Here is an 18300-nt window from a genome sequence, read left to right as displayed (position 1 = left end):
ATAATTAAGCCAAATTGTCCGAGTACTTGCTCGTCTCAGACACTTTGCCCCATTCTCTACTTTTATAAGTATCTATCGCTCTCTGATTCTACCTCACTTGTCTTATGGTTTCTCTGCTTGGCGCCATGTTCATTTAAGCAAAATTCGCTTACTACAAAATCTTGCTCTTCGTTTGATGTATTCCAGACCTGTGAACCCAGATCTCACGCAATCCCCGTTCTTTATGTCTTCCAAAACTCTTCCTTTGAATATGCTTTACGTTACTCGTACAAGTCTCGTCTGTAATATATTTTGTTTTCTTTGAAAAATACGTCTTCTAACATAACTGATCTCTTTATCAAAGCTAATGGTAACCATAATCATGAAACTAGATTCTCCTCCTCTGGACCGTTATACATCAGAACCTAGAGACAAAATCAAAATCAAAGGTCCTTTGCAAGTTTCAGAGCTAAACTATGGAATAGAACTACTGCTGAGACCAGTAAACTTTCCACACATGCTTTAAAAATAATAAATAAATAAATAAATAAATAAACAGATGCTATTTTCCATATTTGAGGCTAAAGAGGATTGTGTGAAAGAGTCCATCTTGATAGACTATTGGCAAAATTTTCAAGTTAAACTCACTACCATTGTACTTTCATTTTTCTTCATTTTATTTCTTTCGTCATTTTATTTACTTGTCATTCTTCTTGCGTCTTGTAACTGTTACAATTGTTTTTACAGGTTGAAAGTAAATTAGGCTCATTTAATCAAACTAGGTTAAAATAACTCAAACTAGTAAATTTAAATCAAACTAGGTGAGTTTAATTGACCTACAATACTAGACACATTTCGTTTGGAACACGTTACACGAATGATCTAGAATCGTCGTGTTACAAGATGGCAGCTTATCCCTTCTCCCCCCTCCCCCCAATTCAGTGTTGTTAGAAAAAATTTCGGACAACTTCTGGTAGTTTTAAATCAACATTGAAGAGGGGGGAAACGAGGATGGGTGTTCCAACAAATGTGACGAGTATTGTAGGTTATTTATCAACTGTTTTGAAAACGGATTTTCTTTATGGGGTGTGGCTGAAAAAAAAAAGGGGCCACTTTTTTTTTTAGGTGGGTTTGAAAAAAAACAAAAAAACCAAAAAATCGCCTTTCCCTCCTCCCACTTTCCTCTCTACTCTGTTCCTTGCTTTTCTTACTCTGTTTCTGTCTGTCTGTATCCCTCTTAACCTTCCATCCCCTGATCCATTCGTCATACCTAACACTACTTTGTGTACAATATACTACAATGTGTACATGAGAGAAAGAAATCGCTTGAAATGCACTTACCGAAACTCGAACCGGGCACCTCTGACATCCCTTGGTATTGAGTCCTTCGCTGTAACTAGTCGCTAAACCACACAGGACTTCGCAAATACTTTTTTCTGGCGCAAGAGGTCCCAGACTCTTCTTGAACACAGTAACTTATGCAAAAGTTCACTGGTGCGCAATGCGTGGCCCTGTTCGGTTCATAAATGGCTCACACAAATTGTGTTGATTCAGAGATATTCTGCAAAATTTTGGGTGAAGTTAAAGCTTCCAAAAGACAAAAGCAAGCACAATAACCCTCTTTATTGACGACAACTTTTACAACGATGCAGTGAAGCGGTTAGAAACACGTAATGAAGACAGCAAGGACAGAACAAATCTGACGAGTGAAGATTTAACAATTATCGAAAGAAAAGGATGGAAACTGGAGGTTGCCAAATTATTATCCAAGAACGGAAAAACGAAATTGTCCAAAAATGTCAACTACACCAAGTTCTTTGTTAAGCCCATTCGAATATTGAGCACAAAGGAAGAGACAAGATGGACTAGCATATTAAGCGAAACTACGACTGAGTCAGTATCCCAAAAAGTAATACAACTCTTTGTGTCACTATGCTCGATATAGGAAGAACAAAAGTCGATCACCAGCAGGCAAAAAAAGCCTGTGCTAAGCCCCAATTCAAGAAAGAGAATTCCTAACACATTTGCAAATGGACCTAATGGACCTTAAAAACTTACCATGTACATGTTTATGTCATCGCAAACACGATTTGATTCTCCACATGGTTGAAAATTTCACAAAATATTTAGGCTTTATCCATTGAAATATAAGGCAAGCTGAATCTATTGGAATGCATGTCTCAATTTTGGTGGCAATTTGGATTCCCTGAGAAAACGCACACTGACAATGGACGGGAATTTAATTCTCTGCTGTCCCAATTCTGCAAGAACAACGGCATCACTCAACTTCATGGAGCTCCCAGAAAACCATCAACTCAAGGTTTGGTGGAAAGGAACAATCAAACAGTAAAGCAGAACATCAGAAATATCTTAAACTCGGAAAAGAAAAAAGAAAGTCCATATCTTTGGTGTCAGGTACTAGGGGAAGCTCCTTACAAAAAGAAAATTGTGCAACATTAAGCAACAAAACAAACACCATATGAACTGGTATTTGACGTACTCCATAGAAAGAAACCAAACCTACCCTAGATAAGTAACACGATCAACATTCTACCACGGGAAGAGGAGGAGGAAGAAGAGGAGCAGGAGGAGGAAGACGAAGAGAAGAAGAAGAAGAAGAAGAAGAAGAAGAAGAAGAAGAAGAAGAAGAAGAAGAAGAAGAAAGAAGAAGGAGAAGAACCGAAACGTGCTTGTTAATCACTCATCAAGTCAACAAAGGGGCTAAGGACGTCTCAACAGACAAAACCAAGACATCCAAATAAGAAATACAACAACAAAGACAACAAGCAAAACTCAATACTATTTCATTCCAAGTCAACACTCTTGTCAAAATTTAAATTGATAAAGTAGACAAAAGTGCATTACACCAAAACACACTTCTTGGTAGAGTAATCGAAAAAGAACATGGATTTCTGAAAATTGTAACCAAATTTGGAATTATTGTCACTTGGATTGCACCAAACAGACTGCAAATGCCTGAAGACATGAATGTGTCTTTAGACACGACTAAAGCATAAGTTTCACTGTAGCGTGCAAAAAAGCACTTGACCCGTGTAACACATGTACAAGAGGTGCAAAAACAAGGAAATGACTTCTCATTGTTCAACTAGCTACATACAAGTAATGACTGTTTAATAACGGTTAAAAAAAACTTTGTGAACTACCAGAAAAAGAAGTTTGAATTACTATAACCACAAAGGGGTTTTCTGCTGAACTTCATTTGAATAAGTAACTGTACATCATTCAACACTCTTTTTCCTTCCAAAAACCAGAAAAATAAAAATAGAACAAAGTCAAATGAAGTTAATTGTTAAATAAGGTTTTGTTTTTCTGCTGCTCTGAGATTAAAAAAAAAAAAAGCAGAATTGGTTATCATGCACAGTATGCCTGATATAACCCCAACCTTAATGATAACCATTTAAAATCAGTGCTTAGACTTAATAACAACCAAAGGCGTATTTACATACTCCCCCTAAAAAACGTACGCTAACGACATTCTCTTACTTCCAGCACCAATTTACTTAACAATATTGACGTACTTGCTAAAATTTGATGGACTTTTTGTTGATGTTTCCTACCTTCAATTTCAACCTAGTTTTAAATTAAATTTACCTAGGTTGAAATCATTTCAACCTGGGATTTCAAACTTGCCAGTAACATTGACAACCGGTGTGTTAACAGTAATTTAGTCATGCTTAACTGACTGCTGTAACCTTAGGCCGCCCGCCTCGACTAGCGTTGGGTATTTGCCACGGACGGAACGGCTTTGTATACTTTATTCTAAAAAATCATGACAAATAAAAAAATAAATAATTAATAAAAGGCCCTGTTTCGAGTTTTCCGTAGAACGTCGACCCATAAAGGCAGAGCGCAATATATATTGAAAAACAGAAAAAAAAGCTACACTTTCATCCGACAAGCCTGTTTCGTGATTGCTCACTCTTCAGGAGATCCAAAATGCTCTGTTGTGGGAAACCAAGCCTGCATTCGATAAGAAATTTCTTCCACAACTATTGCACACTATGGTTGACTGTAGGATCCTGTGACGAGTTTTTCGTCGATTCTGGTATTCTTCTTCTCGCTTTGTGTCTATGACTTCTGACGGTTAGTGGACTACCTTCCTCTATGCCTTTCTATGAAATGCTTCTAGTACCATGCAATCCACTGGCGTATTTGCTCCTTTCCAGACCGTTATTTTCCACGTGTTCTTACACAGTAACTTTTGCCCTCCTACGAATCTTGCTCGTCTATCAGTTCACGGTACAGTAAGATTGTAGGGGGTCAGCAATCCTCCTATCCGCCACGGACATGCCCCGACTATCTTAGCTGCGCTGTACGGTGATAATACTCTCTACTCTAGGGCATTTTAGTTTTCGTCTTAAGACTTCTTGTGTTTGGCACTTGGTTATACAAGGTATTGTAACAACTGCCGGGGGCCAACGGCGACCGAAGCGGGGAATTGGACATCCGAAGGCGCGTTTAACTCCTTTCCGCGCTTTTTTTCCGTTGTCAACTGACGTTCCAATTCCCTTGCTATTAAAGTCAGTAGAGTATCAAAATACGCGCGGGCCACATTGAAAGCTTTTTTTTTAGGCGGTAGACTACTGCATTTTTAGCGTAATAGGCAACCAAAGTTGTACTAAAAAGTTACGTAAAAATAAAATTTCAGGAGGACTTGAGCGCAAAACCTAAAGTTTCGTAAAAGATTTATCAAAAACTCGCCTCTTTTTTCGGAGGCCAATGTTACAAATCAAAAAAGCCACAATACATTATTCATAAGCTATGGTCAAGTTCCAGATAACCAATGGCTTTCCCGACATATGTTTTAAAACAAGGAGTTGATTCAATACAAACAGCAGAGCCGATGGATAATGCTTCCTTTTTGGCTGTTTGTGGCCGATGACCGAGAGTGTGTGTTTTTTGCAATGCCTCTAATTTGTTCTGGGGTTGTCTTGCAATGAATAGGATTGCTGTGACGATCGCACAGGTCTCATTGGACAAGGAAAAAAGGTGTGTTTTTACCCATTTTCTCCGAAATACGGTTTTTTGACATATTGGCCTAATCCATTGATCCCGGCATTTAATACGTAAGCATACACCGGACTGTGTTGCTCCGAGTTCCTCGAACAAGAAGATTTTAAGAAGAATGTGGAATGTAACAGAATATGTATACGGGAGGTACTTGATGTATGGTTTTTCATATATGTACCCACCCGGCGGATATAAAACCTGTTCAAGTCAAATAACGCTTTTAGGGTCACGTGACTCTTTCAGTCGATCTTTCTATCCTGTCAGACAATGGCATTAGCCACGTGGAAACGAATCTGCAGTTCTAACTATTTAAAAAGATCGCACGCTTGCTGAGGACAAGAGAGTAAGTACAAAGAATTATTTGTTTTAAGGAAAGGCCCTAAAATTGAAGAAAAACATCTGAGAGATGTACCTGCTTCCTTACTTCAACGCGAACTAGGTATGGAAAGTATTATGTCAGCCTTTGGTTGCGGCCGAGCTTCATTTCTTTTCTTCTCTATCTCTTTTGCTAGGTCATTTTATTTCGAGAATTACAAGATTTCGTATACTATTTCCCCAATTTTTTTAATGGGAAGAGGGGAGTCCCATACTAAATTTTTTGGTTTGGAACAGTCTCCATTATAAGGGACACGTTCAACCGGAAAGGCACGTCTCTGCATTCTTGGGCATTAAATCAAGTTACGTAGTATTTTACTAGAAGGGCTATGAGCATCATTGGGGCGGAAAGGCTCCTTAAACCTACCGACAACAAATGATTCCAATGTCAATGAGCACGTCAAGTCCTGGTACATAAAAAAGCTGTTCATCTGAAACCGGCAGATACGGCGCGTCGTCGTCGTAACAAGGCACTTGGTTGGATTCAAAATCCAAACCAATACACAAATGAATCACTTTCTACAAGCGAATGCATAAATCTTTTTTATTGAAAAAGGTCGGTTTCGTAACTATGTGAAAAAAAAAAAAATAGTTTTCTAAAGAATTCCACAGGAAAACAAGGCGCCAGTACACGGGCCATCCATCAAGAAGTTTAAAAGGCTGAAGGGCCAAAATCCAACAACAAATAAATGCAAAAGTACCCGTCCACTAACAGGTTACAACGGGACAGTAAGATCTGAGGACGTCGTCTCTAAAATACAAAGTGGAGGCCACAGGAGGGACCCCTAGGGACGGGGGGGAGAGCACGGCGTTTTAGAAGCGGGAAATTTGACTTAAGAAATTGGACGTAAAAAAAAAAAAGTTGGAACTTCATCGCGTTTTCAACATGCCGACTTTATAAATGCTCGTGGCCTGCTTTTGTTGATTTTTTTTGAGGGCTCAATCACGGAAGAAGCGTTCCTTTTGCTTTACGACGCAAACACATAGAAAAATCCCGAATTGAGATTACGAGAAATTCTGCATAAAAAAAAGATCATGTTCTTTTGTCCAGACTTGCATGCCTGGAAGATTGACCCTTTTTTGTGTCCGTTGGTGAAAACCCTGTAAGCAATATTAAAACCTTGACTAACGAGCATTGTCATGATCTTCACGAGCATCGTTTCACACCCAGACAAAATGCCATATGCGCGCAGTTTTCCTTTATTTGCACCGACAGTAAGGAAACAAAAGGCATGTTAGCGTCAATGCCATCTAACAAAGCCTCAGGAATTGATAACATTCAAATCCGTGCTATTAAAGATTGTATTGCACCTATTCTTCGTGCAAGTACATCTATAGTTAATTCCTCTCTTGGCTCCTCAACATTTCATTCTTCTTGGAAATAGCCGAAGTTGTGCCTATTCCCAAAGATGGTGATTATGAAGAAGCAAATAATAATAAATACTGTAACATATAAACCAGTTTTTATGATGCAGTGGTCCGTTTTTTCCCAACTGAAACTGTCGCAAAATTGAATAAAGAAAGCTGTTTCCTCTGTGGTCCTCATGGTACTCATCACAGTTGAGAATATTGATATGTTGACACTCCGCAAAATTATTGAGAGTGGTTCTCTTGTCAGTTTCTGGGGTCATTTAGTTTATAAATCCAATTGCAAAAATCCCCAGGGAAACGAGGAGCTGGTATTTACATTAGTGATTTCAAAAACAAAGGCTATTTGTTTTCATTTTATAGCAGATGGCACAAGATGAAGAAAAGTTGGGAACAAGATTAGTAGATATCAACACTGAGTTCTTGCTCCCATTGCCAGATGGGTAATTTTAAGTTACCTCCATGATTGTATAGGTGTGTTACAATAAACATATATGATATTTTTGAGATAGGAAGGGGTTACGTTTTTGCAAACGTTGACCGTTTAGCACGTATTGGAGAGTAATATTTTTGAGATGTTCTTTTGTTTGAACATGTTAAAAATTTGATTTCTAAATCACATATCATTTCTTCCATGTACAAGTACCAAGGGAAGTTATAACCCACGCAAGCTAGAAAAGTACCGATAATGACACCTTTTCCTATAGAATGTTTTCACTGACGTGATCAGTAACCTTGCTTTTCCACCGAAACAAAAGAAAACGTTTGCATGATAATAGAACTCAATTCCCGGAGGATTGGTTGGGTACAACAACATGGCCGCCGTGACGTCACGTGTAGACACTCTATGGGATGCATGAGCACGAAATAATTCAACTGTGACACATGGACAATCTTATATTCAAACTCTATGGAGAACTTTGAATTTTTCTTCAACATCAACGTTTGACATGATGACGATGATGATGTTTATTTATTTCAATGTCTTGCACTGCATAGCACTGAATTATACAATGTAGCTGCATGAATACATATATACATATACATAATAAATTGATTACACGTAAATATCGTTCCAATAGTCACTCCCAGTCTTGTGCGTAACATAACACATAACATTATTATTTTTTTATTTCTTGTTTATATTTTCTAGATTTACAGCTTATTTTTCAATGTATCATGCTTTGCAACCTAACATGTGCAGTGTAACTCAATTTCCCATTTTTTAAGTGCAGTAACTATCAATATTCTAAAAAATATTCCCAATTGGTTTCCAGCTCCCCTGTCCTTGCAGAATATTGTCAGTGAGGAAAAGAGAGGACTGAGTAGTTTGTTTATTGTAAAGTGCAACTGTTGTAGAAAGCTGAATAATGTCAACACTTCTGGCCATCACAGAACTGGAAGCCGAGGGCCAAAAGCTGATGACATCAATACAAGAGCAGTATTAGGTTCTTTACATGCTGATATTGGTCTAACCCAGTTAAACAATTTTTTTTATCTGTGTTGAACACTCCATCAATAAAAAGTGTTCTCTACAAAAGGCAGGAAAGAGAATTCAAATTGGTAATGAAGTTGAAGTAGTTGCCAGGGGCAGTTGTCGCAGTAATTTAAACCTAGAGCGAAAAATAGCACCAGCCAACTCCAAAGCACGAGATGGTGATGATGATTTGCCTGGAATAGCAGTGCCATATAATATGGGGTGGCACAAAAAAAAGGAAAAGGTCACAACTCCCTAACAGGGCAGGGGGCTGCAATGAGTGTTATCACAGTGAAAGTATTGTCCTGTGCAACTAGATACAAAACCTGCAGGTTCTGTGATGCTGGTATGCTGGTGAAAAGGCAGGCATAACTGTAAAAAATCTTGATTGCAGGAAAATTCATTCTGGGTCTTCAAAATCCATGGAATGAGAAGTGGCATGCCAGCTCTGGTGCAGTACACGTGATGCCGGAGTCAAATTTTCTACTTACATTGGAGATGATGACAGCACAACTCTGGCTGATATTCATAGCAAAGTGCCATATGGTGTGGAAAAATGGTCAGACATTATTCATGCCCAGAGGTCTCTCACCACTCGCTCATACAACCTTAAAGACCGGTTCAAAAATCCAAATTGTTCCATTTTAAGTTCAAAAGTGATCAATTACTTTTCAAAATGTTTTAGCTATGCCATATCTCAGAATGTTGGTGAGCCTGAAAACTTGAGAGCAAACCTGAAGTGCATTGTGCCACATGCATTTGGTAATCATGCAATGTGTGATATTTTCTGGTGTGGATTAAAGAAAGAAAAGTCCTGTCACCTATAAACACAGTGATTTACCCAAAGGGAAGGATTTGCAAGGTGAACCACTGCAAAGGGCCTTAAACGAATTGATTTCTGAGTATACCACCGATGTCGTTATAAGCAAGCTTTTTCCTGGTGCTAACTCTCAAAGAAATGAACGTTTAAACAGTATTATTGCTTCAAGAAACTCCAAAACTCGCTTCTATGGGGGAAGTGAGGTAACTACTTCAGAGTTGCATGTGCAGTTGCTCAAAAAAATATTGGCTACAACTATGTGAGTAGAGTGCTTGAAGTTCTTAACATTGAACCTGGGCATCTTTGTTAGTTACACGGTGATGCAATGAAAAAAAAAGGTTAACATGGACAGAAAAAGAAAGAAAGTCAGACAAGAAATTCAAGTACAGAAGGGGTAAGTTGCATGGTCAAAAATCAGCTCAAGCACTTCGTAAAGAAGCTAAAGAAGGAACATCATATGGGAAATAACTAGGTTTGAACTTAGATCCTAGGATACAACAGCCTGCACCAAAATCACCGATCGACTTAGATCGTTTGATGGAGAACATCTCAGTCAGTGAGCTAGTGAAATATGAGAAATTGGTACCACCTTATTCAAAAAAACCTAATCAGCTTACTCTTTCGTATGATCCTTCCAAATTCTACAAGTTTGTTGTCTTAATACAGAGACAACCTGTACCGGAAAAAATGCAGAGCTTTGTCAGTTGTCAGCTATTGATGAAACGGGAGTTGAAATTTTCTCTGAGTACATTCTGCCATTAGGAACCGTACGTTATGCAGCTTCACGTGTTGGTAAACTATCTGTAAGAGCCATCAATGGAGAGAAGAGGCTTTGCAAGGAAAATCAACCAGTTGATGCCATATCACTTGAACAAGCACTTCAGAGGTTTCTGGCCTTCCTTGTCAATGTTAAACGGGGACTAAATATGGAGCCTCTCACTATTTTGATTGGACATAATTTCTCCATATTTGACACACCAATACTTCTCCGGAAAAGCAATGTAGAATTCCATTCCAAGCAAAAAGAACTGAATGTTAATTTTGCCGACAGTCAAATTCTCGTCAAACACCTTATAAAAGAAAAGCACCGAGCACTTCAGCTTTCATCTGGCAATTTCTGCAAATCAAACCAGTCTTCTCTTTACTCGCACCTCTTTCAAGAAGAATTTGAAGCGCATGATTCTTTAGAGGATGTAAAAGCTCTACAGAAAATTCTTTTCACGTCATCACTCCAACTGAGCAAAGAAAAAATTGTAAATTACTCTTCTGTCACAAACGTTTGTCAAGCAGTCGACAGCATGTTGTACTTTGATCAACGTCAAGAAATCCTTCAGACCTTCAACGGGAGGCTGTTCAACTCCGACGATGATAATGGAGTCATCAAACAATCTATGGCCTTGAACATTGCTGGAACTGGGATCTCGTATTCTGACCTTTGTGAATTATATACGAAGTTTGGTAAAAAAGGCTTGCTGGCAATCTTAAGCATGCCTCCCTCACAGTCCGATTTGAAGCGACTTCGTGTTACGCGAACAAAACGAATTCTCGGTGCCATTGCTTATCACTTGAAGAGGGAAATCCCTCCTGAAGAATGAATAAGCCCCCACCTCATGAAAAAGCGTGTTATCACCGCGATCGTGGAACAATTCCTACAGAAGAATGAATACCGTCTTGTCTTTGTCTTGAAGTTACTGCTAAGTTGGGAGGATAATTGCTAGTACATTCCGGTGAGTTATCACGCTCTGTTATCTATCGAACCGACAATCTCTCGATTCTGCGACCGCTGACGCGGGCAACTCACAACTCTTGGTCATGCGCAATTGCTGATATTTTGTGAACACGTGTGCTCCGCGCGTGACTTTTCTGAAAGCGCGAAGCAGTTTTTTGTGAAAACGAGCTTGGTGACCTCCATTTTTTTACTTTGAAAATTGAATGGTCATACTGAGAACAAGCTTCATGTCAATTTCAAAACAATTATGTGGAGTGGATTTTTGCTATTCAAATTTTACTTTACTTGGCAATTTAAAAAAAAACCGCTCCACAGAATTTTTTTAAATTTTCAAAATATTGAATTTTTTTTCACTCCAAATCGAATACTTGAAAAAGTGTAAGAATTTCACAGTGGACAGTTATGTGGCTAGCCTTACATACGTATGTTTCATCACTGCCAAGGGAATCATCAGAGACCTTTCGGCTAACTCGTCAAACATCGCGTTTGAAGTCCCGCTAATATCAAAATGATGGTGGCAATCTGGCCTTATATCAGATAAGGATTCCCAATTGCATAATCTGCAAATTAACAACTTACATACGTATGTAAGGCTAGCCACATAATTGTCCATTGTGAAATTCTTACACTTTTTCAAGTTGTAGTTTTCGCTTCACGGATGATCAAACTTCAACATGTTGCCAATTAATGGTAATGAGTTTTCATTTCTTCCTTTTCTTTCTTATTCAAAATAAACCCTGCTAGAAAAGTTTAAAACTGTTGTGAGCCACCTTAAGTGCAATTTTATGAACAAGTAAGGCAAAGTCTCTTCACGCTCTGCGGGGATCGGCTAAAACAAAATATGGTGTCCTGTTCAGAAATTGAACTTGGTTCCAGCCAGGGATGGGAATGCGCAATACTTAGAAGGAGCCAATTTCAACTTCCGGCCACGTTCTACATTGAAGACGTCCTAAAACTTTAAGGTTTCTACTTACTGCGGGAGAACCATACATTAAAGCCTCACGATAACACCGTTATAAAAATGAACTTAAATCGAATCGAAGAGGTGGAAAAGTCTTTGCAACAAATTGAGGAAAAAGTTAAGATAGATCTAGAATCAGCAGTTCTTTCCAAAGGAAAAATTAAAGCTGGCCGAAAAACGTCTTGCAGGTTCGACGAGGATGTCATTTCGGAGCTGATCGAGCTCAAAATAAACCAAGCTACAACAAGTTGCAAAATTAGTGGAGAAACTTCACCTTCTTGGGGCGTTATTAACTTACCTATTATTATATAGATATTGATGAAATACCAGGATTTTTCCTTTTACTAAAAAATCATATCTTCACCGCACGCAGTGAACATATCATTTTTATCTTTCACATGTGAGGATATAGGTGTTGTTATGGTAACCAACACGATTAGCCAATAAAACGCGAGATTTCTCTTCAATGTAAGATACTTTTGTGCTTTAATATAACTTTTCTCTACTACATTAACATTTTTATTGCAAAATTTGACATTATCATGACTTGTCTTTCAAAACTTTCATATCTTGTTTCATGTTACACAACATGCGTGTTTTAGAGGTTGGTGACCACTTTTTCATCATTTCGAAAATGAATAAAACAAGTTGTTTTAAATCTAGACATTTCATCAATATCTATATAATAAACAGAACATTACATGGCCGCTTGGGGATACGAATTTTATCTTCTCGTGCTGAAAGTATCTCTCACTCGTTCGCTTCGCTTCGTTCGATACTTGCAGCACTCGAAGATAAAATTCGTATCCCCGTGCGGCCATGTAATATCCTCTATTTATCTCCCACACTGCAGCCCCCCCCCCTCATCCTTATCAGTGTTGTGGGAAAGGTTCAAATTCTAGATACGGCAGGTATTGGAAGCAAGAAAAAGTTTTCTTTTTTTTAACGGCGGTGTCTCAGCAATTTTGCAACTTGTTGTAGCTACGACTAATTCGAAGCTCAGTGAGCTCGGAGTAAAAGCCTCAAAATCTTTCATATTGATTATGCCCCCTTAAAGAGGAAATGTCGTTCGAGAAAACAAAAATAAGCACAGCGCTGCAAAACGAGAACGTCAGCGGTTTTGCAAAAAATCGCCCCTGCTTTAGATAACGACTCCCTTTCACATACAAAAAGAGAATTTAAAACAAAGAGAAAAAGAAATTGGCCGAATAAATAAAACACCTCAGCTAAGCAGTGACGCAAAGGATTACCTCTCAGGCTCACTAGGCCAGGAAAGAGGGACCACAGTAATTGGCGCAAGTTGTTGTGGCGCTCTGTCAGCTTGACTGGCAAAAATAAATAAATAAATGAATAAATAAATAATAAATAAAGAGGTTAAGTAAGTAATTCCTTCCATGTCGACGATGAGAACGAGGATGAAGATCATGATGATGTTGCCTGCTGTGAGGAATAGGACGAAAGTGATGATGATGACAACTGCAGCGTTTCTGTCCTGCCCAGACCTAGAGAGGCGTCTTCGTCAGATATTGAAGATTATCGTCCATATTGGAGTGATTCTTCAGAGTCCATACCATTCATGGATCATCTTTCACACTAAATTTTGTATATTTGCGTTTTGCCTGGTTCATTTTGCTTGGTTTTCTTTTCTTGTCAGGCTTCAGCTTGATTACATCCTTAGTGTTTTTAAACCGCCTTTGATATCAGAATATTTTGTCTACAACATCGTTGACAGTTATCTTTTGGTGACAATGTACATCTTCAAATGTTACTAGCAGTCCTGTTTACTGATGACTTCCTCTCATGTTCCAGTTTTTCAATTTGTAAGACCTTTGCACTAGGAAACAAACTCAGTTATTATGTGTTTAAGAAAACAGATATGCCTTTTTATTCTTCAACTCATTGTGGCAATATCAAAATATGGTCAAGGCGCGCTCAATATTCGTCGTGCGTACTCAACAGATATCCTGCGATGTACGTAATTTTGTGTGTCGCGGAGAAAAATGGTAGTTAAACCATCTTTTTTTCCCATACACGTAGAAAATTGTGCTTTGTCATCAATGTGTTGAATAATAAAACATATGCTGCTCAATCTTGTGGAATATTGCCTGATTTTAGCAAACTCGGCCTACGGCTTCTTCGGCTAAGTATCAAGCCGTGTTCCGCGCGATTTCGAAGGACGATGGTTAAATATAGTGAATTTTTGTAAAACAGTGCTCCATGTTTACATCTGTAATTACCTAAAACAGATACAGTTGGCTCAAATGAAGATAAATGTGAGTTTGAAAACTTCAGGTAGATACTTACAGAATACATATAAGCTAAGAAAATCGTAGCCCTCCCCTAAAAAAAGAATGGCCCTCCCCAAAGTGAGGCTAAAAGAAAAGTGACCCTTTCCCCAAACACAGTAGCCCTCCCCCCTGCTAAATAATGACCGGTCCCTAACTTGGAATGACTGCCGAATTTCGGACCCCTCAACGCTTATCTGAGAAGAAAAAAAAAAACAAAACAAAGAAAATATGTTTCCTAACTCGGAATGTGTTTAGAGACCGCTTTATGTTTTCAAAATAGTTTCCACTTTTCCCTTTAGCGCTCTTAGCTGAAAAAAAAAAGTCAATGACCGCGGAGATTCTTGTTGACAATACCTACGAAAAAATGTGCAACTTAGGCCCTTTTTATACGTCAGATTAGAGACAAATTTAATTCACACGAATTTAATTCCAGCAATTTTCTTCGACAGTAAAGCGAAGTATAAAACGAACTGTTAAGGACTTTCGCGGCCATTTCTACTGCGCATTTTTTCGCCCATGTCACGCACACGTCATGCATCGCAGACCACGATGGTAAACACGATGCTAAAAGCACAAACATTTTCCACAAGAATGGAACGTGAAAGCATGTGGCATCATGGGATAGCTGTGGACCCAGGTCGTCTCGGAAATGTCACGCAATGGCGTGACAGTGCGAATAGACAATCGCTTTGAGAACTTCGCAGCGATTTTACTCTCTTGAATACTCGGTGACCCCATTTTTCTTTTCGTAGATCACTCCCTTTCTTGGTTTTGTCCATTTTAACAAAACATAAGAAAAAAATCTGTAAGTGAGAAGTTACAAATATTTCACCTTTTATGCTATCGTGCGACCGAAGTTTTCTTTCTTAGACTAATAGGTATCGTTTTTCAAGGTCAATTTCACCTCAGAAAAAGACATCAGCTGCAAAAGTTTCTTTAGTTATATTAGTTTTGTTTAATTGAGTACGCTTACCTGATCTAAATTTCATTAATGTAGCTTTTTTATTGCTGACAGTTGTAAGCTAAGATCGTCTTAAAATTACGCAAGCTTCTAAAAGTGCACCTGATGATCTCAAAAACCAGTTCGGTGACCCCCCATTTTTTTTGCCTTTTTGGCAAAAGTAGATCATTACCTTTGTGAGTGGCAAGTTTAAAAAAAAATCTGTACGTGGGAACGTTTTGGGTGGGAACGTCCTCAAGTTATATTCGTCCAGACGTTTTATCTGTGTGCCCCAGACAGATAAAACGTCTGAAATTCGTGTCACTTTTATACGTCGCTTTTCAGTCGCAGCAAAGTAAATGCATACATTATTTTTCAACGACATAAATTACTCCACCGGCTAATTTTGAGAAACTAAATATATTGAGCAAGAGCCGATACAACGTAGATTTACTATTTTTCGGCTGGCCAAACCAGCCTTCTTCAGGTACAATGAGAGTTTACATTGGATTGCTTCTATGTACATATATATAGTAAATATATGTTGACGTAATACTGGAAAAATGGGATAAAAGATGTCAGTTACAAGAAATTTGAATTCAAATAGTAAGAGTAACGGAAAAAATAACGGAAGTGACTCTAAATAATAAACTGAAATCTAATACGTTTCTTCGCGGATATTAAGACTGTAGCATTTCCAATTGTTACCGGAACACTGTTCAAAGTTGAGTGCAAATTAATCATATATAGATTTAGCCAAGGCTAAAATTTATTCTTACTTCCTGTAGGGATAGTGAAAATGAAATGTTTCGAATTGTCCGCGTTTTGATGTTTCTGGTCGCTGCTTTAATAATTAAACCATTTTCTTTGCTTTCTTCTATATACAAATTCATGGCCTAACTAGTGAATTCCACGGTAAATTTTACGCTAAAAACCGACATCGCATGAATCACAAAGCAATCACTACGATATCGGTTTTTCGAATGAAATTTACTTTGGAATTCACCAGTTTGGCAATGAATTTTTCTTGAAGAGCATGAAGTTTTAAAACAAAACAAGCACACCCACAGCGACCGAATGGAAAAGGTAAAAAAGCCATTTCAGAGTCAACTGTCAATAGCCAGCGAATAGGAATCACGCTAAAATTAGATGCAAAAAGAAAAAAACAAAACAAAACAAAACAAAAAAAATTGTCAGTTCAAGGTCAAAGAAGAGTTTTACTGATGTACTTTATTCCACTTTATCTCTGAAAACGAGATCATTCACATTTTGATGTATTTCATTGAAACACGCTAGGTTAGCTTGGAACAAGAATCGGCCAAATACGGCAATGCAACCAAGACAGAACGAAGTTCAAACAAGATCCGCTCCAGCACTTAAATAACTTTTAGGTACTTTAAACAAACTTCTGAAAACACAAGCTAGTGAGATTTCCCCCTTATTTTACGAGAACTTATTGCGATTACGTGTTTATAACACAAGGGCAAAATTTTCTTGTCACTGTCGAGACACATCGAAAGCCAGTTGGGAAAACGGATTAAAAAGAACTTGTACGATCGCATTCTAGAGCAAAACAAACAAACAATTTAACTTTTTGTTTATGTCCGAAAGAGTACAGATAATTGTTATTTTTTTTCAGTTAGTTTTCATTCCTGAATAAAGGAAAAACCGATTAAACCGTTTTTTGAAAATAACAAACGGTTTAGTGCCCAAGGAAAGAATTTGGAATTTGGAGTGACGTCTTGCACTAAGTATGAGCTATTGCTGGTATTCTGTTTTGTCGTTATCGTTCTCTTTCGCTCTCCTTTCGTTTCTGTTCTAGTCATAGGTCCTCCAGGAATCATGTAACCTTATCAGAGCTTCTAAAGATATGCCAAAAATTGCAATACAGAGAAAGACGTAGCTCTAAGCAAGTTAAAAATAAACACTCAGCTTTAAGTTACATCCCTCCGATGCTTGACTTGAATAACTGCGTAGCCGCCAGTGTGGACCACAGCTATCATAATATGTCAAACTGGATTGAAACCAGCGAAAAATACAGAAAGAAAACATTTTCCAAACCGTTTTCCACCTGAACACGAAAAGCGTTGACTGTGTAACAACTATAGTTGATGTAGTATGTCTGTGTAGCCTCGTCGAGCCACAGAAAGCGCGAGAAAAATGAAGTGTCCACCCTCCACATTTCGGCTCCATACAATAGCACGGACAGCACGTTTGAGTTCAAGATGCGCAGCTTGGTCTTCTGGCTGAATCTGCCTGACCTGCAGATGTTCTGAAGTCTGGTGAAGGCAATTCTAGCTAGTGCTAGTCGCCTCTTGATGTCCGCTTCTGTGCCACCATGTTTGTCAAGCACTGAACCTAGGTACACGAAGGATTCCACATCTTCCACCTCCTCTCCTTCTATCCTTATGCAGTCTGTGCATCTGTGGTTCATCCTAAGCGTCTTTGTTTTGCGCGAGTTGATCTTGAGCCCGACAACGCCGGCGGTGGTTACTATTCTATCGGTCTTCTCCTGTAGATCAGCAAATCTGCTTGAGATCAGTGCAACATCATCATCATAATCCAGGTCTTCTATAACTGATGTAAGCTTCCATCTCAGGCCGCGTTTCCTGTTGTTCGTGTGCCGCATGACCCAGTCCATCATCAAGACAAAGATGAAGCCAGACATCACGCACCCGTGCCGCACACCACTCTTCACTTCAAACCAGCTAGAGTACCTTCCGCCTTCTGTAACACAGCTTGAGCTCTGATGGTATAGTGCCTTGAAAGTCCTGACAAAGATGTCAGGGATGCCATACTGCCCAATAATGTCCCAAAGTCGCTCTCTGATGATGCAGTCAAATGCCTTTGAAAAGTCAACGAAGTTAATTTACACTGGTGCTTGCCATTCCTGGCACTGCTCCAGGATGTTCCGCAGAGCAAAGATTTGCTCAGAAGCTCCCCTCCCAGATCGAAACCCTGGCTGCTCCTGCCTTATAATCTCGTCCACACCCCTCTTCACTCTACCAATGAGCACCCTACATAAGATTTTGCCTGGTACGGAGAGCAGGGATATACCGCGATAGTTATCACACTCAGTGAGGTTTCCTTTCTTCGGCACTTTCACTATGAGTGACTTCTTCCATTCCTCTGGTACACATTGATCTTTCCAGATGGAGTTGAAAAGTAAGTGGAGTTGCTTCACAGCATCGTTCTCAGAGCACTTGAGAATCTCAGCACTGATGGCATCAATCCCCGGACTCTTGCCATTCTTCAGACGGCGAATAGCTCTCTTGATCTCAGCAATTGAGATGCCACCAGTCTCGATGCTTGTGATGACTTCAGGTGCTTGA

At 38.9% G+C, this 18300-nt stretch overlaps 2 protein-coding genes across 4 annotated transcripts in view; one reads left to right on the top strand and one right to left on the bottom strand.

Annotated features, from left to right (window-relative positions):
- The window catches only part of LOC138058146 (neuropeptide FF receptor 2-like), a 136876-nt gene that overhangs the window by 72691 nt on the left and 45885 nt on the right, over positions 1–18300 (bottom strand). The gene's annotated exons all lie outside the window — the stretch shown is intronic.
- LOC138055503 (uncharacterized) lies at positions 7120–10645 on the top strand. The gene is made up of 3 exons (XM_068901423.1): positions 7120–7196; positions 8916–8992; positions 9717–10645. Exons 1-3 carry the CDS (start codon positions 7120–7122, stop codon positions 10643–10645), a joined length of 1083 nt encoding a protein of 360 aa, XP_068757524.1.

This window comes from Montipora capricornis, chromosome 7 (genome assembly GCF_036669925.1).
Source record: "Montipora capricornis isolate CH-2021 chromosome 7, ASM3666992v2, whole genome shotgun sequence".
In the NCBI taxonomy this organism is placed as follows: Eukaryota; Metazoa; Cnidaria; class Anthozoa; order Scleractinia; family Acroporidae; genus Montipora; species Montipora capricornis.
This window is presented reverse-complemented; position numbering and strand designations above follow the sequence as displayed.

Bases quoted from the DNA above. Each gene is read 5' to 3' on its own strand.
- LOC138055503 (XM_068901423.1), top strand. From the start codon at position 7,120: ATGGCACAAGATGAAGAAAAGTTGGGAACAAGATTAGTAGATATCAAC. The intron at 7,197-8,915 runs GTAATTTTAAGT...AAAATGTTTTAG, and splicing joins TTGCTCCCATTGCCAGATGG to CTATGCCATATCTCAGAATG. The intron at 8,993-9,716 runs GTAATCATGCAA...GTCTTAATACAG, and splicing joins CATTGTGCCACATGCATTTG to AGACAACCTGTACCGGAAAA.